This window comes from Scyliorhinus torazame, chromosome 7, assembly GCF_047496885.1.
Source record: "Scyliorhinus torazame isolate Kashiwa2021f chromosome 7, sScyTor2.1, whole genome shotgun sequence".
NCBI lineage: Eukaryota > Metazoa > Chordata > Chondrichthyes > Carcharhiniformes > Scyliorhinidae > Scyliorhinus > Scyliorhinus torazame.
The window spans coordinates 284405737-284433640 of NC_092713.1; the positions used below are offsets into that span (position 1 = coordinate 284405737).

The window sequence follows — 27904 nt, forward strand, 5'->3', positions numbered from 1 at the left end:
TTTGTTTTAGCATTAGTGTTCAAATGTTGGAGAGTAAATCTATGAAACTGGGTTACTGACTTCCCCAAGAGTGAAGTGGGATTCAATCCTGGGCACAATTAGCATTTCCACTGACCTTAAAACGTCATAATCCACAAATTCAAACAAGCGGCACATGCTGTCCCCAATAACGGTTGATCGCAAGTGGCCCACGTGCATCTCTTTGGCAATATTGGGAGAGGAGAAATCTACCACCACCTATAAAGAAAACATATCTGAATAAGTACTTTTATGCAATGCAATACTGCATTAATAGCAAATTTTGAGGCGAGCTCTAAATGAGGGGACCACAAATCAAGTCAAGCAAAGATCAAGAGTCTCTAATCTGCATGTGATCGATAACTTTGTAACATTAATTGTAGTGGATACGAACATCAAATAAGGTCCAGCAAGGTGATGCCATTGAATACCAATGTGGGAAGTGTCATTATCAGGATGCTTTAGAGCACCTGATCACAGATGGAGGTCAGCAATATTGAGCATTGGGGGAATTTTAAAAAACTTCTGGATTCACACAGTGCCTTTCATGATGTCCCAAAGTGTTTTACAGCCAATGGTACTTCACTGCTGTCACTGTTACAATGCCGTACATGTAGCAGTCAATTTGTACACAGCAAGTTCCAGCAAACAGCAATTAATTTATTTATTTATGGGATGTGGGCGTCGCTGGTTAGGCCAGCATTTATTGCCCATTCTTAGTTGCCCTTCAGAAGGTGGTGGTGAGTTGCCTTCTTGAACCGTTGCAGTCCTTGAGGTGTAGGAACACCCACTGTACTGTTAGGGAGGGAGTTCCAAGATGTTGCCTCATCAATTGTGAAGGAACAGCGATATATGGGCAGCACGGTAGCACAGTCGCTTCAAGCTCCAGGGTCCCAGGTTCGATTCCCGGCTTGGGTCACTGTCTGTGCAGTCTGCACGTTCTTCCAGTGTCTGCGTGGGTTTCCTCCAGGTGCTCTGGTTTCCTCCCACAGTCCAAAGATGTGCAGATTAGGTGGATTGGCCATGCTACATTGCCCTTAGTGTCCAAAAAGGTGGGGTGGGGTTACTGGGATAGGGTGGAGGTGTGGGCTTGGGTAGGGTGCTCTATTTTAAGGGCCGGTCATTCGATGGGCCAAATGGCCTTCCACTGCACTGTAAATTCTATGAACCTATTTCCAAGTTATGGTGGTGAGTGACATGGAGGAGAACCACCAGGTGATGGGGTCCCCAGGTATCTGCTGTTCGTCCTTCTAGATGGATTGGATTGGTTTATTGTCGCGTGTACCGAGGTACAGTGAAAAGTATTTTTCTGCGAGCAGCTCAACAGATCATTAAGTACATGGGAAGAAAAGAAAATACATAATAGGGCAACACAAGGTATACAATGTAACTATATAAGCACCGGCATTGGATGAAGCATACAGGGTGTAGCGTTAATTAGGTCAATCCATAAGAGGGTCATTTAGGAGTCTGGTAACAGAGGGGAAGAAACTGTTTTTCAGTCTGTTTGTGCATGTTCTCAAGGCTTCTGTATCTCCTGCCCGATGGACGAAATTGGAAGAGTGAGTAAGCCGGGTGGGAGGGGTCTTTGATTATGCTGCCTGCTTTCCCCAGGTAGCGGGAGGTGTAGATGGACTCAATGGATGGGAGGCAGGTTCGTGTGATGGACTGGGCGGTGTTCACGACTCTCTGAAGTTTCTTGCGGTCCTGGGCCGAGCAGTTGCCATACCAGGCTGTGATGCAGCCAGATAGGATGCTTTCTATGGTGCATCTGTAAAGGTTGGTAAGGGTTAATGTGGACATGCCGAATTTCCTTAGTTTCCTGAGGAAGTATAGGCGCTGTTGTGCTTTCTTGGTGGTAGCGTCGACATGGGTGGACCAGGACAGATTTTTGGAGATGTGCGCCTCTATGAATTTGAAATTGCTAACCTCGGCCCCGTTGATGCTCACAGGGATGTGTACAGTACTTTGCTTCCTGAAGTTAATGACCAGCTCTTTAGTTTTGCTGGCATTGAGGGAGCGATTGTTGTCGCTGCACCACTCCACTAGATTCTCTATCTCCCTCCTGTATTCTGACTTGTCGTTATTCGAGATCCGGCCCACTATGGTCGTATCGTCAGCAAACTTGTAGATGGATTTGGAACCAAATTATAACACGCAGTCTTGTGTGTAGGGAGTAGAGTCGGGGGCTAAATACGCAGCCATGCGGGGCCCCGGTATTGAGGACTATTGTGGAGGAGGTGTTGAATGTTTTTAATGCAAAGATAGATAGGTTTTTGAACACTAAAGGAATTAAGGGTTAGGGTGAGCAGGCGGGTAGCTGAGTCCACAAAAAGATCATCCATGATCTCATTGAATGGCGGAGCAGAGTTGAGGGGCCAGATGGCCTACTCCTAGTTCTTATGTGACTAGTGGTGTTCCGTAGGGGTCAGTGTTGGGGCCACAACTATTCACGGTATACATTAACGATCTGGAAGGAACCAAAGACATCGTTGCTAGGTTTTCAGATGGTACAAAGATATGTACAGGGATAGGTAGTGTTGAGGAAGCAGGGAGGCTGCAGAAAGACTTGAACAGGCTAGCAGTGGGTGAAGAAGTGGCAAAGAATAAAATGTGGAAAAGTGTGAGGTTATGCACTTTGGTAGGAAGCAGAGGCATGGACTATTTTCTAAATGGAAAAGGCTTTGGAAATCTAAAGCACAAAGGGACTTAGACCTAGTTTAGGATTCTCTTAAGGTTAACGTGCAGGTTCAGTTGGCATTAGGAAGACAAATGCAATGTTAGCATTCATGTCAAGAGGGCTAGAATACAAGAGCAGTGACATACTGCTGAGGCTGTAAAAGGCTCTGGTCAGACCCCATTTGGAATATTGTGACCAGTTTTGGGCCCGTATCTAAGGAAGGATGTGCTGGCCTTGGAGGAGGTCCAACGGAGGTTCACAAGAATGATCCCGGGAATTAAGAGCTTGTCATATGAGAAGCTGTTGAGGACTCTAAGTCTGTACTTGATGGGAGTTCTGAAGGATATGGGGAGATCTCATTAAAACTTACAGGATACTGAGACGCCTAGGTACAGTGGACGTGGAGAATATGTTTCCACTACTAGGAGAGACTAGAACCCGAGGGCACAGCCTCAGACTGAAGGGATGATCCTTCAGAGCTGAGGAGGAATTTCTTCAGCCAGTGGGTGGTGTATCTGTGGAACACATTGCCGCAGAGGGTTGTGGAGGCTGAGTCATTGAGTGTCTTTAAGACAGGGATATATAGCTTCTTGAATAATAAAGGAGATCAGTGATTACTGGGAGAAGGCAGGAGAATGGTGAGAAACATATCAGCCATGATCGAATGGTAGAGCAGATTCAATGAACCAAAAGGCCCAATTCTGCCCTTATGTCTTATGGATAATGACCAAACAATCTGTTTCTTGTGATGCTGATTGAGGGACCAATATTGGCCAGGACACGAGGGATAGCTTCTCTGCTCTTCTTCAAATAGTGACATGGGATCTTTTAAATCCACCTGAGGGGGGCAGACAGGACTTTGCTTTTAACCAAAATAAGTCTTCCCCAACAATGCAGCACCTCTTCAGTACTGCACTGGAGTGTCAGCCTAGAATTTGTGCTCAACTCCTGAAATGGGACCTGATACCACAACCTTTGGCTCAGATGAGAGTCCCACTTATTAAGTCATGGCTGACCCAACAGTGGTGGTACACTAATATATGGCAATAATGTGGCAAAGAGAGCTGGACGGGGGGGGGATTCAAGGAAAATAAGCCATACCTCCCCTTTAAAGTATAGTACTAGATAGCTGTGACTGGCATTATGGCGCAGAACGGAAATCTGTAATTCCTGACTAAACTATATGTGGGGAACAACTGTATGTCTGCACCTTAATTTCGGTTTGTTGCATTTCTCTAAATTTTGCCAAACACACCACCCCACCCCAATGATCTATCTGCAAGCCATTCTGCTTAGCTCTCTCACTTTATGTCACAGCATGATTTCAACTCTCTTGTTTGGCTTGACTCAAGAGATAGCACTACCACTTCAGCGTCAAAACAATCAACTGGACTTGAGCATGACAGTCCAGGCTGGTAACATCGATGAACTGAGGAAGTACGATATTGGTTGAAACATTGTCTTTCAGATGAGTTGCTTACTATCAATTTGAGACCGAGTATCTCGGTCAATATCCAAGACAATATAAGGTTCCATGGTATGGTTTAGAAAACGAGCATGGAATTTTTCCTGTTGTCCTGATCAATAATTAACGTTCAGGAAATACAATCAAAAGAGATTAATTAATCATGCATCACATTGTCAAAAAGAATAAGGAAGCATTCGTAAGGTCTAAAAAGCTTAGGACAGGTGAAGCCCTTGAAGAAAATAAAGCCAGTAGGAAGGAACAAAAGGTAGAAGTTAGGAAGGCTAAAAGGGGCCATGAAATGTCGTTGGCAAACATGATTAAGGAAAATGCTACGGCGTTTTATACATATGTAAAGAGCAAGAAGGTAGCCAGAGAAAGGATCATCATAGGATATCATAGAATTTACAGTGCAGGAGGCCATTCAGCCCATCGAGTCTGCACTGGCCCTTGGAAAGAGCATCCCACTTAAGGCCATGCCTCCATCCTTTCCCCATAGCCCAATCTAACCTTTTGGGACACGAAGGGCAATTTATTATGGCCAATGCACCTAACCTGCACATCTTTGGACTGTGGGAGGAAACCAGACTGTGTGAGGAAACCGGAGCACCCGGAGGAAACCCACGCAGACACGGGGAGAATGTGCAGACTCCGCACATAGTGACCCAAGCCAGGAATCGAACCTGGGACCCTGGAGCTGTGAAGCAGCGGTGCTAACAGCTATGCTACCGTGCTGCCCTCCATTCAAGGATATTGGTGGGAATCTATGTATGGAACCAGGGAGAGATACTAAATGAATACTTTGCCTCAGTATTCACCAAAGAGGACTCGGTGGATGAGGAGCATAGGGTAGAGCGTGTAGATATTCTGAGTCATGTTGGTATTAATAAAGAGGTGTTGGGCATCTTAAAAAGCATTAAAGTAGGCAAGTCCCCAGGGCCTGATGGTATCTACCCCAGAATACTGAGGGAAGCAAGGGAAGAAATTGCTGGGGCCTTGGCAGTAATTTTATATCCTCATTGGCTACAGGTGAAGTTCCAGAGGACTGGAGTGTAGCCAATGTTGTTCCATTGTTTAAGGGCAGCAGGGATAATTTAGGAAATTATAGGCCGGTGAGCCTTACGCCAGTGGTAGGGAAATTATTGGAAAAGATTCTTAGAGATAGGATTTACTCACATTTGCAAATGGAATTATTAGTGATGGACAGCATGGTTTTGTGAAGGGGAAGCTGTGCCTCACTAATTTGATCGAGTTTTTCGAGGAACTGACAAAGATGATAGATGAGGGAAAGGCAGTAGATGTTGTCTACATGGGCTTCAGTAAAGCCTTTGACAAGGCTTTGTCAAACTGATAGATTGGTAGAAAAGGTGAAGTCACAGGGGATCAGAGGACAGCTCGCAAGTTGGATACAGAAATGGCTTGGGCACAGAAGACAGCGGGTAGCAGTAGAAGGGTGCTTTTCTGAATGGAAGGCTGTGACAACGATGTTCCACAGGGATCAGTTCTGGGGCCTTTGTTGTTCGCAGTGTATATAAATGATTTCGAAGAAAATGTAGCTGGTCTGATTGGTAAGGTTGCAGACGACACAAAAATTGGTGGAGTTGCGGATAGTAAGTGGATTGTCAGAGGATAAAGCACGATATAAACTGGTTGGAGTCTTGGGCAGAGAAATGGCAGATAGTGTTTAGTCTGGACAAGTGTGAGGTAATGCACTTTGGAAGGTCCAATGCATGTAGGAATTACACAATAGAACTCTTGCAAATACTGACAGGCAGAGTGATCTGGGCATGCATGTTCGATCACTGAAAGTGGCAAAGCATGTGGATAAGGTGGTCAAGAAGGCATATGGCATGCTGGCCTTCATCGGAGGGGGCACTGAATATAAAAATTGGCAAGTCATGTTGCAGCTGTACAGGACCTTAGTTAGGCCTCATTTGGAATATTGTGTACAACTCTGGTCACCACAGTACCAGAAGGATTTGGATGCTTTGTAGAGTACAGAAGTGGTTTACTAGGATGCTGCCTGGTATGGAGGGTATTAGCTATGAGGCGAGGTTAGATAAACTCGGTCTGTTCTCACTGGAACGACAAGAGGTATAGAGGCACCCTGATAGAGGTCTACAAGATTATGAGTGGCATGGACAGAATGGATAGTCAGATGCTTTTTCCTAGGGCGAGAGAGTCAGGTACTAGAGGACATAAGTGTGTGGGGAAAGGTTTAGAACTGATGTGCGGGGCAAGTTTTTTTTTTTTACACAGAGGGTGGTAAATATATGGAATGCGCTGCCTGGGGAGGTGGTGGTGGGAGCAGGTACTATAGCAGCATTTAAGGGGCATCTAGACAAATATATGAATAGGGTGGGAATGGAAGGATACGGTCTCCATAAATGCATACGGTTTTAATGTAAGCAGGTACCATGGTCGGCGCAGGCTTGGAGGGCCTGATCCTGTTCCTGTGCTGTATCGTTCTTTGTTATTGCTGTGTTGGGGGCTATGTACAACTTGGCTGCAATGTCTGTTTCTATAACAAGTTACTAAGTCTCAAAAAAATGAATCTCCCACGAGACACTCGAGATATCCTGTGCACATGAAAAGTTCTATACAAATTCAAGTTGTTTCGCCTTCACTGTCTTCTAGATCATGGTTCCTTCTTGCTTCTCTGTCTTGCTGTCTTTTTCTGCAACCACCTTTTTTCATCCTTTGCTTTTATTGATTTTCTTTTGTTGCTTTTGCCTCTTCTGATGTGATATTACAAATTCTTCCACTGCAGCATGGTTGGGGATTAGTAATCTCCCCAATGGCTGTTGAAGCATGACATAAAATGCCTGTTCCAATGTTGCCTCGCAGTTTTAAGATTTCAAAAATGTAATAAAAAGGGTTGATTGACAGAAGCTGGTAAACATTTACATTTATATCTTTTATAACATTTAGAATGATGTGACAATTTAATCAAATACAGTTCAGTTAGTGAATAATAATTAAAAATCGCGAATGCTACCTTTTGGCGATTCCCAGAGAATTTTGAACAGAATCACAGAATGTGATCCTTAAATATGAATAAAATGACTAGAAATGCACAAAATAAAATGGAATTTGACTCAATCATTCCAAACCAGTTACTCAATTAATACACCGACAGTCTTGGCTCAGTGATAGATCTTCCTCAGTTCCCCGATTCAACATGGCTCACATACCAATCCAGACTTGAGTGCAATGTGTCAGCTGATGTTTCAATGCAGTAATGCACTGCAGGAGGCGAGTCATTTGGTTGTGACATTAAATCATAGTCCTGCGTGTCCTTGTATGTGGTCATAAACAATCCTATGATCCTACTCAAAGAAGAGCAAAGACTGGCCACTATTTATCACTCAATAAATACCTCCAGAACAATTTAACATCTCATTATTTCATCATTACTTGTGGGATCTTGGTGTGTACAAACAGGTTGTGGTCTTTTCTGCTCTATAACGCTAACTACACTTCAAAACTATTTCAATGGCTGTAAAGTGTTTTGCAAGGTCCTGAGATTATAAAATACATGATATAAATGCAAGTATTTCTTTTCTTTTGCCAAAGACATGGTGGACTTTCCAACAACCATTTTAAAGGACAAAACTATTTGCCACTGTTATAATGTAGAAAATTTGCATAGCAAAGTCCCATAACAGCAATATTTAATTAAATCAGCTGTTTTTAGGTATTGGATGAGATATACATGTCAGCCAGGAGACCCAATTAGAGTACCCAATTAATTTTCTCCAATTAAGGGGCAATTTCGCGTGGCCAATCCACCTACCCTGCACATCTTTGGGTTGTGGGGGCGAGACCCACGCAAACACGGGGAGAATGTGCAAACTCCACACGGACAGTGACCCAGGGCCGGGATCAAACCTGGGACCTCGGCGCCGTGAGGCAGCAATGCTAAACACTGTGCCACCGTGCTGCCCAGACCAGGTGAAACGTAACAGCACAGGAGGCCATTCAATCCATCACTCATGTTGGGGACTCTTTGGAAGAACTGCACAATTAGCCCTACTCCTCTACACATTATCAGAGACATTGCAAATGTTTCCTTTTCAAATATAAAGAAAGTTACTGTTGATCTGCATTCACCATCTTTTCAGGCAGTAACTTGAGAAAACTCCCTTGCTCCTCTTCAAAACAACGTTATAGGATCCACCGAAGGCAGACATGGCCTCAGTTTCATATCTCATCCAAAAAGCAGCTCAGATTATGCCGCATTCCCTCAGTGCTGCAATGAAGTGCAGGGTTGGACTGTGTGTTCAAGTTTCTGAATTAATGTTTGCATTAGAAAGGGACCATGCAGGCCATGTCGCATAATAAATACAGTACCTCGCAGTCACGTACAAGTATTTAAAGATACCATGCATTGAAAACTCAGCCATATACAACAGCACCATTTTGCAGGGAACATTGACTGAGCCCAATGATCTTCCAATTAGAGGCAAGAGTGCTATTAATGAGTCAAGGCTAACATCAACTATTTCTTTAAAAAAAAAGTGATATCCTGTGCTTCTGTATTAGTAAATTGCGTACCTTCTTCTTTGGTCCTACCGGAGGAGGCTGAACTCCATTTACAAGGAGGTCTGTCAGCAGCTTGGAGACAAATTCTTTTTTGAGATGAACATTGACAAAGCCTACAGATGAGAAATTAAAATTAGTGTTAAGAGCATCCAGTTTTTAAAAAAAAACCTCAAAAATATGGAAAATAGTTTTGAAGGCATCTTAGTGCAGGATTTCTCATGTGTGCTTTTTAAATGTTTGGCAATTGAGTGAAGGTATTTCCAGCTTGTCTAGGCACTGTACATTCCTTTCCTGACATGGCTCTACCAGAAAGGGCTCCCAAGAGTGCGAATGGTGAAGAGGTGCATGGAAGCTTGAAAATAACTGCATATGCAGAATCTGTCAGATTATCAGTTCTCATCGCTGCTCCCGCCATAAGAAGCTTTTAATCTCGGCTATGGTGTCATTAACAGCCTTCAAAAGTGAGCAAGGAAAAAGCCTGAAGGACTGGGGAGTTGGATAGCAAAATAATTCAATATTTATTTTGCATTTTTGAAACAGATGCAGTTAAAATTAAAACAGCTTTCCATTATCCATTTTCAAAATGCAGCAAAAGCAGAAGAGGTGTCCACATGGCCGATCAACTGTTTGAGTAAATTTGTCAGCATACATGCTCAGCAAGCAAATTATACAAGGTCGACCCATTATTTGTCAATCAGAGCCCAGATGAGTTGTGAATTTCTACTTATCAGTATGCGGTACAGGAATTCCTGTTTTTTCAGAACATGAATGATTGACAGCTCTGGCTTGAGGGGTTCTGGATTAAGTAAATATTGTAGAATCTTTCTACCGTCTTCAGTTATTGTAAAAGATCTGAATTCCATTAGTGACGGGACATCTTCACCAACCACCTGTCATCATTGAGTTAACAAGTCCAGCAAAAGGCTATTTCACCAGTGATAATGCGATCATATTCTTAACTACTTTATTTTTAAAAATTGATCCCATCTGAATTGATAATTCTTCTAACTATTTATCACACTTTCACTTGGGTTCTTTGTATTAACCTGGAAAAACAGCTAATAGTTTTAGTATGCATTTAGTATAAAGTAGTTTGAATTTCAGTGAAAGCCAAGGAATTTAGTGGGCATCCTTTACTATTCATCATATTATTCACAAGGGGCTAACTTCTAAATGTGGTTATGCTAATATATACATGGCACATAGAGAGACTTTTAGCAATTTTAGCAACGGAGAGAACAGCTGATTGGTAAATAAGCAGAGAGCAGCTCGGGAAGGTAAGATTTCAAATTCTGACCAGGGGTGGGATTCTCCCCTACCCGGCGGGGCGGGGTTCCCGGCGCGAGGAATGGCATAAACCACTCCGGCGTCGGGCTGCCCCAAAGTTGCGGAATCCTCCGCACCTTCAGGGGCTAGGCCGGCGCCGGAGTGGTTTGCGCCGCGCCAGCTGGCTGGCGAAGGGGCTTGGCGCCATGCCAACCAGCACCGAAGGGCCTCTGCTGGCCAGCAGGAGTTGGCGCATGCGCGGGAATGCAAGTGTGTGCTAGCGTCATCCCAGCGCATGTGCAGAGGGGATCATCTCCAAGTCGGCCATGACGGAGGGCCACAGCAGCCAACGTGGAGGAATAGTGCCCCCACGGCACAGGCCTGCCTGCGGATTGGTGGGCCAGGCCACCTCCCAGGGACAGATCCCCCCGTGCCCCCCAGAGGCCGCCCACGGCACCAGAAAGGACCTACTCCAATTTACACTGGCGGGACTGGCAAAAAACGGGAGGACACTCGGCCCATCGCGTGCCCGGAGAATCGCCGTGGGTGGGGGGGGGGGGGGTGCGCTGCTAGCGGCCGCCGACCAGTGCGGCGCGATTCCCGCCCCCGTCAAATTCCCAGCGCCGGAGAATTCGGCAGCCAGCGGGGGCGGGATTCACTCCGCCCCCTGGCGATTCTCCTACCCGGCGGGGGGGGGTCGGAGAATCCCGCCCCAGGTATCTGAAACCTTCAATTTCAGCAGAGGAGAGGAGAGAAGCTGCTCTCTGCTTATTTACCAATCAGCTGTTCTCCTCTCCGTTGCTAAAAGTCTCTCTATGTGCCATGTATATATTAGCATAACCACATTTAGAAGTTAGCCCCTTGTGAATAATATGATGAATAGTAAAGGATGCCCACTAAATTCCTTGGCTTTCACTTGGAAATTCAAACTATTCTATACTCTCTCTCTGATTCAGTGAAACTGACAAGGTTGCAACTGGGGTGTTAAAAATTTCATTCGTTCATGGGATGTGGATGTCGCTGGCTGGGTCAGCATTTGTTGCCCATCCCCGAAGGCATTTAAGAGTCAACCACATTGCTGTATACCTGGAGTCACATGTAGGCCAGACCAGGTAAAGATGGCAGATTCCTTCCCTGAAGCACATTAGTGAGCCAGATGGGTTTTTACGACCATCGACAATGGTTTCATGGTCAACTTTGAGACTTTTAATACCAGATTTTATTGAATTCAAATTCCATCAACTGCTATGGCGGGATTTGAACCCGGGTCCCCAGAGCATTACCCTGCGTCTCTGGATTACTAGTTACAGTGAATGGTAGAACCCTCAAGAGTATTGAAAGTCAAAGAGATCTAGGAGTACAGGTCCACAGATCACTGAAAGGGGCTACACAGGTGGAGAAGGTAGTCAAGAAGGCATACGGCATGCTTGCCTTCATTGGCCGGGGCATTGAGTATAAGAATTGGCAAGTCATGTTGCAGCTGTATAGAACCTTAGTTAGGCCACACTTGGAGTATAGTGTTCAATTCTGGTCGCCACACTACCAGAAGGATGTGGAGGCTTTAGAGAGGGTGCAGAAGAGATTTACCAGAATGTTGCCTGGTATGGAGGGCATAAGCTATGAGGAGCGATTGAATAAACTCGGTTTGTTCTCACTGGAACGAAGGAGGTTGAGGGGCGACCTGATAGAGGTATACAAAATTATGAGGGGCATAGACAGAGTGGATAGTCAGAGGCTTTTCCCCAGGGTAGAGGGGTCAATTACTAGGGGGCATAGGTTTAAGGTGAGAGGGGCAAAGTTTAGAGTAGATGTACGAGGCAAGTTTTTTACGCAGAGGGTAGTGGGTGCCTGGAACTCACTACCGGAGGAGGTAGTGGAGGCAGGGACGATAGGGACATTTAAGGGGCATCTTGACAAATATATGAATAGGATGGGAATAGAAGGATACGGACCCAGGAAGTGTAGAAGATTGTAGTTTAGTCGGGCAGTATGGTCGGCACGGGCTTGGAGGGCCGAAGGGCCTGTTCCTGTGCTGTACATTTCTTTGTTCTTTGTTCTTTGTTTGTTAATTGACAATACCACTGCCTCACCCAAAAGCGACATCACACAAAGGCTGTGATTTGATTGGCTAATAGGGAAGCGGTGTTAAATTTAAAACCCACTTTATTAGTTCATAAATTGCTTTCAGACAGAGGTAGTAAGGATTATTTTAAAAATTATAGTTTAAAAACCAAATTAAACAAAATAGAGATGCAGGGCCAGGGGATGTGTTGTATGATGTGGGAGCTGGTGGACCCCACTGTGGTTCCCAGTGACCACATCTGTAGTAAGACCATAAGACATAGGAGCAGAAGTAAGGCCATTCGGCCCATCGAGTCCACTCCACCATTTAATCATGGCTGATTTCAACTCCATTTACCCGCTCTCTCCATAGCCCTTAATTCCTCGAGAAATCAAGAATTTATCAACTTCTGTCTTAAAGACACTATAAAGTGTTGGTTACTTGAGACACTCCGGGGAGCTCAGAGTTGATGAGCTGGAGTCTGAACTTCAGACGTTGCAACACATGCGGGAGGACGACAAATACCTGGACACTGTGTTGCAGGAGGCAGTCACATCCCTTCGGCTAACTAACTTAAATTCGGCCAGTGGTCAGGGTCAGGAGGGTGTGGCTGCAAGTGAGGCAGGTAGAGGGATCCAGGAGCCTTAGCCTTTATCCCTGCCAACAGGATTGAGGCTCTTGCTCCCTGTGTGGACGGGAATGGAGACTGCAGGATGAGCAAATTGACCACAGCACCATGGTACAGGAAGCCATTCAAGTTGGATTGGATTGGATTGGATGTTTATTGGCACGTGTACCGAGGTACAGTGAAAAGTATTTTTCTGCGAGCAGCTCAACAGATCATTAAGTACATGAGAAGAAAAGGGAATAAAAGAAAATACATAATACGGCATTGGCATCGGATGATGCATACAGGGTGTAGTGTTAAAGAAGTCAGTCCATGAGAGGGTCATTTAGGAGTGGGGGGGAAAAGAAAAGAAACATAGTCGTAATTGGGGATAGTATATTTAGGGGCATTAACTCTGTTCTCTGTGACCAGGATCGAGAATCCTGAAGGTTGTGTTGCCTGCCTGGTGCTCGGGGTCGTGATATCTCAGCTGGGCTGCAACATGGGCAAAGATCCAGTTGTCGTGATCCACGTAGGTACCAACGGCATAGGTAGAACAAGGACAGAGGTTCTAAGGGAGGATGAACAGCTAGGAGCTATATTTAAAAGCAGAACCAAAAAGGTAATAATCTCTGGATGACTACCTTAGTCACGAGCTAATTGGCACAGGGTCAATAAGATTAAGGAGGTAAATGTGTGACTCAAAGATTGGGGTGGGAGAAATGGGTTTGAATTCATGGGACATTGGCACCAGTACTGGGGAAGAGGGGACCTTTTCCAAAGGGTCAGTCTTCATCTGAATCATGCTGGGAGCAGGGTCCTAGTGAATCGCTTAACTAGAGCGGTATATAGGGCTTGAAACTAAATGGGAGTTTGGGGGGGGCGGGGGGGGGGGGGGGTTCAGTTGTAGGGGAAACTAGAAAACCCGATTTAAAGGAGGAGGTAAAAGTGCAGGTTAGCAATGTGGTGGTTACCAGAAAATAAAAGTGAGGGACAGAACAGGTGAGTGTCTTTATGCACCAAGGAATTATAGGAGATGGGATTTTTACATTAAAACAAATGTATGTAAATGCAAGAAGCATTCATAATAAACTTAATGAGCTAATGGCGCAAATAGAAACGAATGGTTATGATTTGATGGGGATTACTGAAACGTGGTTACAGGGAGGCCAGGTCTGGGAATTGAATATCCAAGAGTACGCAGTATTTCGGAAAGATAGGGTGAAAGGAAACAGTGAAAAGCCCCTAGTCGCCACATTCCAGCGCCTGTTCGGGCACACGGAGGGAGAATTCAGAATGTCCAAATTACCTAACAGCACGTCTTTCGGGACTTGTGGGAGGAAACTGGAGCACCCGGAGGAAATCCACGCAGAGACAGGGAGAACGTGCAGACTCCGCACAGACAGTGACCCAAGCTGGGAATCGAACCGGAGACCCTGGCGCTGTGAAGCAATAGTGCTAATCACTGTGCTCCATGCCGCCAAAGGAAGTGCTGTTGCAACTATACATGGTATTGGTGAGACTGCACCTGGAGTATCATGCAGTTTTGGTCCCCTTATTTGAGGAAAGATGTAGCGGCATTGCAAGCAATTCAGAGGAGGTTCACTGGATTGATTCCAGAGAGGAGGGGTTTGTCGTACGAGGAGAGATTGAACATTTTAGGCCTATACTCTCTCGAGTTTAGAAGAGGGGAGATCAAATTTGAGGTATAAAAGATGCAAAAAGGTATGGATAGACAGGGAGCAGATGCTTCCTCATGTAGCATTCTAAAACGAGAAGTCATAATCTTAGAATAAGGTGGCAAATTTAAAACCGATTTGAGGAGAAACTACTTCTCCCAAGGAATTGTGAATCTGTGGAATTTGCTACCCAGAGTTTGGTGGATCCAGGAACAGAGTAAATTTCATGCATTAGACAATTTTTAATTGGTAATGGGTTGAAGGGGTATGGAGGTGGGGCAGGATAGTGAAGTTGAGGCCATGATGGGATCAGCCATGATCACATTGAGGGTGTTTAGGCTGGGAGGATAAATTGCCTACTCCCGCTCCTAGATCCTGTGTTCTAGGGAGATACTTTGGCTGATTTTGCAATCCAGCTCTTGGTCTGTAGCATTGTAGGTAACAGATAAGGAATACATCAGCCATGATCAAATGGCGAGCAGACTCGATAGGCCAAATGACCTAATTCTGCTCCTATATTTTATGAACTTTGGATAGTATAGACTCCATGAAGGACTCACTTTTACAGAATATGGCAAAAATCCAATCTGTAATAACTACCTATGTTTTTGCACCTGTCTGGGGTCCTTTACCATGTTCTGGTCAGCTAGAGATGCTACGTGACCCAAGGAAACAGGAAGTGTCAGATTAGCCTAGTTACTGGCTCTCTTGCCTCTGAAACAGAAGGCTATGGCAGGCACCCCATTCCAGGATGAGCACATATTCCTGGCTGACACACCAATGTGATATCAAAAGTATTCTTTTAAGTGCAGACGGTTTTAGTTTAGGCAGGTACCATGGTCGGTGCAGGCTTGGAGGGCCGAAGGCCCTGTTCCTGTGCTGTATTGTTCTTTCTTCTTTTAAGTGGGCTGCACTGTTAAGATAGAAGCAAATTACTGTGGATGCTGGAATCTGAAACAAAAACAGAAAATACTGGACAATCTCAGCAGGTTGCAAGCCTACTTGTGACACTAATAAAGATTATAGATCATAGGTCTAACAGCATCTGTGGAGAGAAAAGGGAGCTAATCCCAGACAGTTTTAACACCTCGCCCTCTTCCCTCAGCACCTTCCCATGCAATCACAGGTGTACCACCTGCACCTTTACCTTCTCCCTGCTCACCATCTCAGGCCCAAAACACTCTTTTCAAGTGAGGCAGTGCTTCATGGGCACCTCCTTCAATGTGGTCTATTGCATTTGCTGCTCCCAACGCAGTCTACTGTACATTGGACAGACTAAACGCAGACTGGGTGATCGCTTTGCAGAACACCCCCAGTCCGTCCCCAAGCAGGACCCAGACCTTCCTGTTCCTTGCTATTTCAACTCACATTCCTGCTCTCACGTCCACATGTCCGTCTTTGGCCTGCTGCAATGTTCCAGTGAAGTCCAGTGCTAACTGCAGGAACAGCGCCTCATTTTCCGATCAGGCACGCTACAGCCTTCCGGGCTTAGTTCAATAACTTCAGACTGTGAACCGTCTCCTTCACCCCATTTTTATTTCTCTCAATTTATTGTCATTTCTTCCATTGATCTTGATTGTTTTTCCCTCACCATTGTCTCCTCCCATCCCACCCACCTACTACACCACTTGGGCCAACTGTTCCTAGTTGGCCTTTGGCACACTGCTCACCTTTGTTTTGCCATTCTCACATTCTAATCTCATTATGTGCCACTATCAGCATCCGTCTTAGCCTTAATCACCTCCATTTACATTCCTTTTGTCTTCTGTCCTCGCCATCTTCGTCAGTCTCCACCTATCCATCTCCACCACTCCAGGCCCCCCTCCCCAACCACACACTATAAATCTAACCCCGTTTCCAGTTCTTTCTAGCTTTGGCAAAGAATCATCCAGACTCAAAACGTTAGCTCCCTTTTCTCTCCACAGATGCTGTTAGACCTACTGAGGTTGCCCAGTATTTTCTGTTTTTGCACTGTTAAGAGATGCTTTCCCTCAGTTAAAACCATCTGACTTTCCAATTAGTTGGTAAGAAGCTTATGGGGAAAGACACTAGACTTGGTGTTCTGGAATGATGAGATTAATATAGTGAAGATTCTTTTCACCTGAATCAATCTAATGGATAAAAGAAAAATCTCACAACAGAGAAGAAATAATGACCTAAAAGAAACAAACTCAGGTCGACACGGTGGTGCAGTGGTTAACACTGCTGCCTCATGGCACAGAGGACCCGGGTTAGATCTTGGTCCCGGGTCAGTGTCTGTGTGGATTTTGCACATTCTCCCCGCATCTGCGTGGGTCTCACCCCACAACCCAAAGGCGTGCAAGGTAGGCCTTGTTAAATTGCCCCTTAATTGGGGAAAAAAAAAGAAACAAACTCAACCAATAAATAACAATTTGAAATAAAACATTTACCTGGTCCAGCAATCTCAACCTTTTCAATTATATCATTTTTTGGAATGTTATTAATAATTTGTTTGGCAATCTCTACGGGATTAATCTTCTCTCCTTTGGCTTTCAATAGCTGTGAAAAAAATCCATAAATAAGGAATAATGTATATCCTTCTTCAAGAGAAAATGATGAGCATGAGTTTGGTTCTGATCTTCATTGGCTTATAAAATTGAGACTATTTCTATCACTTCTCCCTTTCTCCTTATACAAGCAGTCAAACAGAACTTTTTATCAATATAACATTCAATGCTTGTGAACTTTACCATCATCAATATCTTGCTCAAATATTTGGAGAATGTGCCCTAAGCCCTATCTGGTTTGATGTCGATGCTTTATGTGCTTGGCTGTTTAACCTCTGCCTTTTTTGCCAAATTCTGTTCCTTTTAAGCTATACAATTTGGCGTAATTAGCCATGGAACGCAGGAAAAGATCATGAACTACATGATTTGTTCTCAATACACCTTTTCAGATGAGAATTAAAAATAATTCTTATTGCCGGCTCCAAGATGTTGGAAAGGCAACACTGATGGCATTAAGAAAATAACAATTTTCCGGGACAGATCCATACATACCAAAGGAAAAAAATCCTAAGCCACCAACACGTACACCTCTTTTTCAGACTCAGATAATATTGATTTATTTTGTTCAATACAAGTGGAGGAATACTTGGAATGCCAATAGTTTAGGTCACCAGAGCTTTTAGTGTAATACTTGGTTTTCACATATTGTGGGCTTCAAATAATGTTTTTTCCAAATCAACGTTCTTCAGCTAGAGCGTTTCTGTCAGATTTCCTGGAGTGCAGGCAATCTGTAGCATATAACATATAAGCACCGTGCGATGTTCTGTTAGAGGCACATTATTGCTGTAGTACAGTGAACAAACAGAAGGATTTTGGTACTCCACTGGGTAAAAGTAAAGCTTTTTTAGGTCTAAGACTTCTCACCACCTTGGTTTGTGATAAAATAAAGAAATACTTCCACCTGGAATGTGGTGCCTTTGGATTTTCCTCGACAGTCCACTCATTAACTGAAAGTGCAACATGATCCTCCCGCAGCTTTTGTCACAGTTTAAATTCCCTTTTTTAGTTGACAAGGTGAAATAACAGGGCAGAACCGGTTGTGAATGTAATTTATACAGCACTGGAGAACACAACATTAGACAATGGTGCTGCATGGGAAATTTAGTACCAGCCTGAGGTTCTAATTTATTGATGAGTTGTTCAATGTGTCAAGATAGTGCCCTCACTTGAGGCAGTCTTAGGCATCGAAAGACAAATGCAGAGTGTTATTAACAATACATGTATTTTCAAGTTAAACTGCCTTTAGTGTACATTTTGGTGGACACGGTTGAATAATGCACTCTCAGCTGCTGTCAGAAACGTGTCATTTTATCTGACCTGCTGCCTTAATCTATTTTTTTGGATAGCCCAACTTTCTTAATTACTCAAAGCATTTCTCAGAAATAACCCGACCCCAAAAATGTGTTGCGGTGCAAAAGCAGAGCTCATAGACATGTTCCAAGACCATTTATATGCTCTACAAATCAATGCAGTAACTACTAACAAACTTGAAAATAAATAAACACTGGCAACCACACGAGTCCAAGGTCAGATTGCCTGTTCCAAGTTATTTTGTTCCATAGTTCACAACTTCCGATACCTGAGATATTGCCATGGCACTGTTGCATTGGTAATCTCCAAACTTTGCATGCTGATTTGGTGTGACTGCTAATGGTGGGTTTTCAAGATGCGGATAGGCAACTTTGATAGCAACACTGAAAATGTTCTGTAGACGCTGGTTGATGTTAATCATGCTGGTTCCTGTTTTGCCCTCCTCTTCTTGCAGACTCTAAATTAAGTGAACCAAAAGAAAAAGTTGCTTTTTGGAGTTTGGTCTACATTTTCTGCAAAAGAGATGGTGGAAACATCTAACCTTTATGCTGGTAAGGGGAATTCAGCAGATTCAATTTTGCAACATAAAAACATTTGGTGCATCTTCAGTTAAATGTATGAGAATTTTCAGAGTGGGGTCAAATACTACTGTTACAGTAGGTTTTAATACAGCAACAGATGCACAAAGGAAATTAATGTTCAAAGCGCAGCAACAAAGTTCTGGACATGCAGTAAGCTTTAACACAGCAATAGATGCATAAAGGAAATGTTCAAAGAGCAGCAGCAATGACTATTGCATGATGAAACTAAAGAGAACAGGCTTACTGAAACCTCAACAACAAAAACTGAAAAAACTGCAGATGCTGAAAATTGAACAAAAACTGAAAATACTGGACAATCTCAGCCTCTGTGGGGAAGGGAGCTAACATTTTGAGTCTGGGTGACTCTTTGTCTTGGCAAAGTATTTTCAGTTTTTGTTTCAATTTCCAGCATCCACGGTCATTTCCTTATATTTGCTTAGAACTGAAACCTCAGTTGTGTTTCTTGAAATATGTTTGTTTGTTATTTGACTGCATTGTCCTACCGACAGAACTTCCCCAGATAAACTCCCTGATGAAACATCCTTTAATCTGTCTTTTCCTTCCCAAAATATTTTCTCCAACTCCACTTGCATGCGTTAGAAATAAATTGCAAGGTTTCACATTAAAACACTACTCACCCGCTTGAGAACATTTAACCGGTACTTGAGTTTAGTATTTTCCTCTACCATCTCGCCCAGTCCCAAGGAACAATCTAGTACTGTGGGTTTTTTTAAATTCTCAATTTCAGCAATAAGAGACTTGATTTCTTTCTCCTAGACAAAGAAGTTAATTTTTTTTTAAAAGAAACGCAGACATGACTACAATTCATAAACAGTGGAGGTAGATTTCAAGCTTGCGTTTGTGTGTAAAATGCATTGATCATTTCTATAGTGAGCAGAAAAAAGCTGTTTTTTAAAGCAGATAGTCAATCTAAATCTTCGGTTTTCTGCCAGGACATCAAGTTGAAAATCTATTTCAGCGTTTCTTACTCACACATCAGAAATGTTAGTGAGTTTCCACCAGACAGGTTTTATTTATCTATTCAGTAGTTACTTTTGTAACAATAATCTAGCTAACCTGAAGAGGATAATAGAAAGAAAGGAGGAAACGGCGCAATCACATCACACCTTTCACAATATATTGGAATACATCAATCACAATTAATCACTTTTCAAGCAGTCACTATTGCAATTTAAATTATAATTGATAAATAAATTACACATAAATTCCACTGGAAGAACACGCTTTATTTGAAAATTAGGTATAAATCTTTCCCAAAAGAAATGATCAGAAATGTCTCTGTACTTTTTGCTGATTAACTATTCACAATTTATAAAATTCTGGGTTACTCACCTCACTCATGTCATTGGTAAGAATGCTACGAAAGTGTTACATTTTTATTTGATAGGTCTAATATAATAAACCTGTAGCAAAGCTGTACCACCCTGTGAGGAGGTTGGCTAAAGGATAGAAATAGTCGTAAATTAACGTTCCTTGGATTGGCAAAATGCAGCTGTGTGGCCAGAGCTGTGACCTCAAGATTAAATAGGTTCTTCGACAACAGTCAGGCAGAGTATTAATGTTGTTACTACTAAGGCATTAAATGCTACACGCACTCTCGCGGGTTGCACTGATTTGTCTGTTTGAGACTCCTGCCTATCATTTGTCTGCAAGTTTACTGAGATTAAAATGTTGTATGACAATCATACAACCTAAATTATTTCTGATCAAATACTAACAGCAAAACAATGGTAGGCTGCCTTCCCATATTACTAATATTAATCGCCAAATATGTTGTTTGTCTCTCACAACACAAAGACCTATATGACTCAACTAGAGCTAGCATTATTCCATCAAGTGATATCCTAATAAAGGAGCAAATAGGGTGTTAATTATGTGTTATAATGGAGCTTTGCTTCCATCAGCCGATAATCATAATTAGATTTTCTTTAATAATACTGTTATGTTGCGAGACCTCACTAACTCGTCAAAGGGTTGTATTTTCATACAGAGTTCTGCTCTTTATCTTAACTCTCACATTTCGGAAGATGAAAACACAGCCACAGCTGTAAAAGAGAAAAAAAAATTGGGTCCACAGGCCAACATGAACTGATATTTCTAGCAAAGTCATTGATGTCTTTTCCTTCATTGTGACTTATCTCCATTGAGTTATGCTAATAAATGCGCCCAAAATACCTGTACTCAGGTGTCAGGCAGCAATTAAATAAATAAATCCATTAAATACCAAAAATTATATTTTGAATCGATTCTATCAACTGGGAATTTTATAAATAAATAGATACAGCGTCTATTTCATTTAATTAGGCTTCAGTAGAGCACCAGGTAGTGATTAAACAAATTAATCCACCAGCCATTACTTTGTTCATTCAATATATCTGCCCCGAAAAGTGACAATGGTGTTGGGGGCCATTAGGGTCTCCTGAGTTAACGGGCTGTTAATTTCTGCAGAACTGCCATTTAAGCTTATTGTCCGAGGGTCACAAGCAGGCATAGCTTTGTCCAGTTTTTAAATTTTAGCTATGAACATATATATTATAAAAACATTGAGGGTAAATCTTAGCCCCATAACATATGTCTGTGAAGTTGGTTGAAGTCAGCGCAAGGGGAATCACCATATTCTTCTTTGAATAAAGATCTTGGATACGCATTACAAAACAAATAATATAAAATATTGTAAAAGGACAGAAACTATTTTGTAGCTTGTATTGAATAATTTGCACTGGTACAAAGGTCTCCTCCTTTGCCATAATTTTCGATTTTATGAATTTCTGAAACTGCACTGCACTTGAGACTTAATGGTTGGAACATTAACAATCTCAGGAACCCAGACAAAGGGATTCACACCCTTTGGCAAAGCCAGAGTGGAGAAGTGGGTGTTATGTGAATGAACCCCTGGCTGGGGGAAGCCTTGTGGAGCTGCAAAGTTCAGTGCCATTTTCCCATCTACCCAGAAGCAGCACAGAAAAGGGGCTCTGCCAGGTTGAATGTCTGGCCCCCATCTACACTGTTTCTACGAGCCCTGCACCACTGCCAATAGTACACATTATCTCGTAATTTCCCTCACTGCTGTTTGTGGAATCTTAACTGTGTACAAACTAGCTGCAGCAGGTCCACAACTGTGATTAAAATTCAAGTACCACCTCACTGGCTGTAAACTGTTCCTAGTATCTCAGTCAAGAAGGATAATATATATATTTCCTTCATGCATTAGCATCTGGCTGAATTGCTTGTGTGACTAAGCACATCGGCCAACATTTCTCCTAACTTTTGCTTTATTTAAATCTGTGCACCTTTGCAATCGATTCACCAACAAAAACAATCTTTTGCGATTTATTTGCTTAAAACATTTTTAAACTGTGAAAATCTTGAATAAAACCTGATATAGTCTTCATTCTTGGTGAATTAATCTGCCACTTTGAACCTTCCGAACAACATATGTGGCAATGTAGAAAACTTGCTAAAGTTGCCAAACAGTTTTAAATCAGCTAACAAAACAAGAAGAAAGCTGATGTGTAGTGACTTCATAGAGATAACAACAAAGATCATGAAAGGGTTTAACAGGACAGACGTTGAAAAGATGTTTCCTGTGGAAAAGAAAGTAAACAAGGTGACTTGGCATAGTTGTATTTAAGGAGAAGCAATACAAACAGATGGGGGAGAAAGGAATAGATGTTGATGGAATATAATGAAGAGGGGTGAGGGGAAGCGCCGACGGAGGATAAACACCGGCATGGACACGGTGGGCTGGATGGTCTGCCCTTGTGCTGTGAATACTGTTATGATTGATTTTCAACAAATGCAAGCAAAGCACGTAGAAGCCACTGATCATTAGCATATATCATAGATGGTTGTTATTTTCAATAACTAGCTGTATGTGGTGCAATTTTACTGACCCAAACTTAACTATCTTTAAAAGTGCCTTTATTTGGTTAGAAAGGCTTAAAAACAAAAAATAAGAGTTTTTAATGATATTGAATTTGAAGTTTGGTGTTGGAATTTTTATTTCCTTTGATTCAAGTCCCCAGCTACAAAGGAAAGCCAAAACTGAACAGCGATAAAATATGTTTTGAGTTATCTGCCTGCCATATTGTCCAAATTGAAATGTAATCCGATAAGCTCCTTTATTTTCCTTATTGCAATGAATTAGACAAATGTTCACTTGGTCAGACAGGCGTAGGCTTTCTTTACTAATCTGCAGTATTGCTGATAACAACTTTCCATAAGCAGCGTAGTAATAATAACTGCTCCAAGTGTCCAAATAATATTTTTTCAAGCTGCCTATTTTTAGTTTGTCATGAATTACATACACTGCTCTTTCCGCTTCACCTCCACCAGTACACATTTTTATACATTGCCCTCCTCCGTAACTCCGCAAGTCTGGGCTGTTAGTTGCTGTTTTTATTATTTTCTTTTCATTCTGAGCTGCTGGGTCTCTCAGTAAACTGGCAGCGTGGTATTGTCACTGGATAATCCAAAGACACAGGAAAATGTTCTGGGGACACTGGATCGAATCCCACCACAGCAAATAGTGGAATCTGAATTCAATTAAAAAATCTGGAATTAAAAGTCTAATGATGACCTTGAAACCATTGTCAATTGTCAGAAAAACCAATCGGGTACACTGATGTCCTTTAGGGAAGGAAATCTGTCATCATTACCTGGTCAGGCCAACCTGCAACTACAGATGGACAGCAATGTGGTTGACTGAAATTACCTGGCAAGTCACTCAGTTTATATCAAACTGTTTGAAAGTCTGGAAGGAATGAAACTGGACATGCCAACTAGCATCAATGAAGGCACCGGAAATGACAACGGCAACCCAGGCCTGTCGACCTTGCAAGTCCTCCTTACTAACATCTGGGGGCTTGTGCCAAAATTGGGAGAGCTGTCTCAGAGATAAGTCAAGAAAGAGCCTAACATATTCATACTCACAGAATCATACCTTACAGACAACATTCCAGACATCACCGTGGCACTTAAACAGGCGGACAAATCACACAGGCCAGGAACAAAAACTGTCACATGAGGCCCGAGCTGAATTGCCGTCTACAAGAGCACTCAAGTTAACACATAAATTTGGGGGCAGCACGGTGGCACAGTGGTTAGCATTGCTGCCTATGGCGCTAAGGACATGTGTTCGAATCCCGGCCCTGGGTCACTGTCCGTGTGAAGTTTGCACATTCTCCCCGTGTTTGCGTGAGTTTCGCCCCCACAACCCAAAAAAGATGTGCAGGTTAGGTGGATTGGCCACTCTAAATTGCCCCTTAATTGGAAAAAAAATAATTTTGTGATTAACCACTGACGTTTACACCAAAGAACAAGACCATGCGATGAACATGGACGCAGGTGATCAACTTTGCAGCAGGGCGAAGGACAGACAAAAGAAGCCATCAGACTCCATAATGGGCTAATAGCTGGTCAGATGAGTGTGTTTCAGAGGACAGTGGGTCTTGATTGAGTAACTGTGTGTACCTGTTTATTCCCATTTGCAAATTTGGGTCTGGATGGGACAACAGAACTCAGGCCAGTTGTGGGGGTATACCCATGACTCAATGCTAGCAGACCGGTTAAGGAAGAAACATCGAACAGATATTCAGGAGTCCCCCAGGCACAAGCATTGCAAGAAGGCAACCTGGGTTTCAAAGTCCAGAGAAAATGTCCACATTGAATGATCGCAACCTGACCAGCCTCCTTCACTAAGTGTGGGTAATACCTAGATCCCAGCTGCGAGTCTGAGTCATATTTTGTGAGAATTGTGAATAAAATTGTGTTAAAGTGTGAACCTGTTTTGTCTTTTGTTCACCTTGTAAATAAGGACACCTGGGTAAAATGTTTGAATAATAAACTGGTCGAAGTGTCTGACATCATACAGTCACCACACCACCATCAGCATCCCTGGGTATGTCCTGTCGCATCGGCAGGACTGAGGTGGCAGCACAATGGTATACAGTCAGGAGGGAGTTGCCCTGGGAGTCCTCAATATCGACTCCAGACCACATGAAGTTTCAAGGCATCAGATCAAACATGCCTCATTTGATGAATTAGTACTTCTCCATGTTGAACACACATGGAGGAAATCACCGAGAGTGGCGAGTGTGCAAAATGTACTGTTGGTTGGGGATATCAATGTCCATTACCTGGAGTGGCTCTGTAGCAGCACCATAGATTGAGCTGGGTGAGTCCTAAAGGATGTGGCGACGCGGCAGGTAGTGAGGCAACCAACAAGAGGGAAAAATGTACTCAACCTCATTCTCACCAGCCTGCCTGTCGCAGATGCATCTGTCCATTAGTGTCAGGAGGAGGGATCACTGCACAATCCTGGTGGCGATGAAATCCCGTCTTCACATTAAGAATAACCTCCATTGTGTTGTGTGGAACTATCACCATGCTAAATGGGACGGATTTTGAACAAGTTTCGGACCTTAAGACTCGGCATCCTTGACTCATGTGGGCCATCAGCAGCAGCAGAACTGAACACAATCACAATCTGTAGTCTCATAGCCCAGCATATCATCCACTCTACCGTCAGCACCAAGCCAGGGGATCAACCCTGGTTCAATAATGAGTGCAGAAAGGTATGTCGAAAACACAGTTAGGCATACCTAAAAATACAGTGCCAACCTGGTGAGGTTGGAACACAGACTACTTGCTGGCCAAACAGTCTAACCAGCAAGCGATAGACACAGCGATGGAATTCCACAACCAATGAATCAATCTTGAGTTCTGCAGTCCTACCACATACCCGTTCTAGGGGATTTTCACAGTATGTTTACAGTGTTAATGTAAGCTTACTTGTGACAATAATAAAGATTATTGTGATTAGTGGTGGACAATTGAACAACTCACTGGAGGTGGTGGCTCCAAAAAAAACACATCCTCGATGAATAGAGAGCCCAGCACATCAGTGCAAATGGGTAAGATTGGAGCATTTGAAACAATCTTCAGCCAGAAATGCTGATTGGATGATCCATCTTAGCCTCCTCGAGAGATCTCCATACTCACATATGTAATTCTTCAGCCAATTTGATTCACACCACATGATAATAAGAAACAGCAGAAGACACTGCGTATTGCAAAGGCCCTGACAGTAATCCAGCAATAGTAATTGTGCTTCAGAACTTGCACACCACTAGCCGAGGTGTTCCATTAGTTACAACACTGACATCTACCTGGCAATTTGGAAAAATGCCCAGGTATGTCCACTACTCAAAAAGGACAAGACCAACCCAGTCAATTAACTTCCCCATTAATCTACTATCGACCATCGGTAAAGTGATAGGAGTCATTCACAGTGCTAGCTGCTTAGCAATAACCTGCTCACTGACACTCTGTATTGGCATGATAGCACAGTGGTTAGCAATGCTGCCTCACAGCGCCAAGGAACTCGCCCATCAAAGAATCTTCTCATTGTCTAGAAAGCAGTGCAACCACATCACTGTCACTCTCTGCAGTTCGCCCGCCTGCGGCCTCCTCCTCAGCGCCCTGTGCACCTTGGGGAGTTTCTGCCCGGTCTAGCCCACGCTTGAAAATGTTTTCAGCAGCAGGGAGTAGAACTCGTCGTCGAGACCAGTTCCTCAAGAGATCGGGCGCCATTTTGAAAGGGTACCACAATGTCTTAGCGAACTTGAGGGTCCCCCACACACAGGCAATGTCATCCCCCCCCCCCCCCGAAAGTGAAGAGACCCTGTTATGGGGCTGCTGAGGGACTCCCATTCCCCCTTTTTGAAACCCCCCCCCATTCAGTACCCCACCTTGAGGAGACCCCTTCATTCCTGTCCTTCACCGTCCCCCACCCTTCATGCCCTCCTCTCATTCCCCCTTTCATGGGTATGGCCCCCCTCAGGCCCCAGTCCTTGGCAGTGCCACTCTGGTAGGCCAGCTAGATCATGAACTGCTGTGCGCCCGGCCCGGATCCCAATTTTGGCCTCTCTCGCTATTTAACCGGCGCTCACAGATCTGCACAGGGCGCAACGCACGCTGTACTGCAGGTGCGCTCTTAATAATGCCCTGTTTGGAGTGGATAATTTCACATTTATCTCCATTATACTGCATCTGCCATGCATTTTCACACTCAGGTAACTTGTGTAAATCACCTCAAAGCCTCCGAATATCCTCCTCACCACTCACTAGCCTCGTCTGTTATGGCATTTCAGGTGGTGATTTAAGCAGCAAATGTTAGTGAGGGTTCCCGCCTCCACCAGGCTTTTCCACACTCCTGTCACCCTCTGGGTGAAAGGGCTTTTCCTCAAATCCCCTCTAAACCTCCTGTCCCCTGGTCACTGCTCCTTCTAGCCCTAACCCTAAATCTCTATGAATCTGCGACTCTAGGTCTCGATCTCAGTCCTGGGGTTCAGCCTGAAATAGAGCCAGGTTTAGACACACAAAGTGAATGAATGAGTTAGAGAGTTTTTAAGTGAGCAGAGGCCAGGAAATGGATGAAGCTGAGCGCCCGGGGTCGGTAAGGAAGCGAGACGGGGAAATAAAAAGCTGCACCTTCCGGCGGGCGGAGCGCCATTCCCAGCCGGGTGGGGAGGAGGTTCCATCGCCGGGCCCCGGAACCCCCTCCCGCCAACACCGACTCACCTGCTCGTGCATTCGAGCTCCATACTCCTCCAGCACAGCAGCCATGGCTCCCGGTCCACCGCCTGCGTGTGCCGCTTCCGCCGGACATCCTGCCGCTCATCATCCCGCCACAGCGCCGCCCGCGGTCTGGTGGAGACATTCCCCGCCCACAGCGCCGCCAGCGGGCTGGAGGAGATATTCCCGCCCCACAGCGCAGCCCGCCATCTGGAGGAGACATTCCCGCCACACAGCGCCGCCCGCGGTTCGGAGGAGACATTTGCGCCTCACAGCGCCGCCCGCGGTCTGGAGGAGTCATTCCAGCCACAAAGCGCCGCCCGCGGTCTGGAGGGGTCATTCCCAGCACAGCGCCACCCGCGGTCTGGAGGAGTCATTCCCGCCAAAGCGCCACCTTGGACCACCTGCAATCCTGTACCGTCAGTCTCAGGCATAACCACTCTCAGTCGACGTCTCTACACATTACCTGAAGCTCTGTTGGAAAAATGTGACCATTAACCTGGACCTGGCCGCGATTCTCTGGAAATTTTTCCAAGTGTGGTAGTGATACACTATCAATTATGA

At 44.0% G+C, this 27904-nt stretch overlaps 1 protein-coding gene across 2 annotated transcripts in view; it reads right to left on the reverse strand.

Annotated features, from left to right (window-relative positions):
* The window catches only part of rars1 (arginyl-tRNA synthetase 1), a 48503-nt gene extending 21020 nt beyond the window's left edge, over positions 1-27483 (reverse strand). Inside the window, exons 1-6 of one of the 2 annotated variants that reach the window (XM_072512574.1) lie at positions 27347-27483; positions 19381-19515; positions 18430-18618; positions 16734-16842; positions 8721-8821; positions 116-237 (exon numbers count right to left, since the gene is read on the reverse strand). In XM_072512574.1, coding sequence (XP_072368675.1) covers positions 116-237; positions 8721-8821; positions 16734-16842; positions 18430-18618; positions 19381-19515; positions 27347-27391 — 701 coding nt within the window. In that variant the 5' untranslated portion in view covers positions 27392-27483. The remainder of the gene's footprint in view (positions 1-115; positions 238-8720; positions 8822-16733; positions 16843-18429; positions 18619-19380; positions 19516-27346) is intronic. The other variant, XM_072512575.1, reaches the window with a different exon arrangement.
* Positions 27484-27904: the final 421 nt, after the last annotated feature.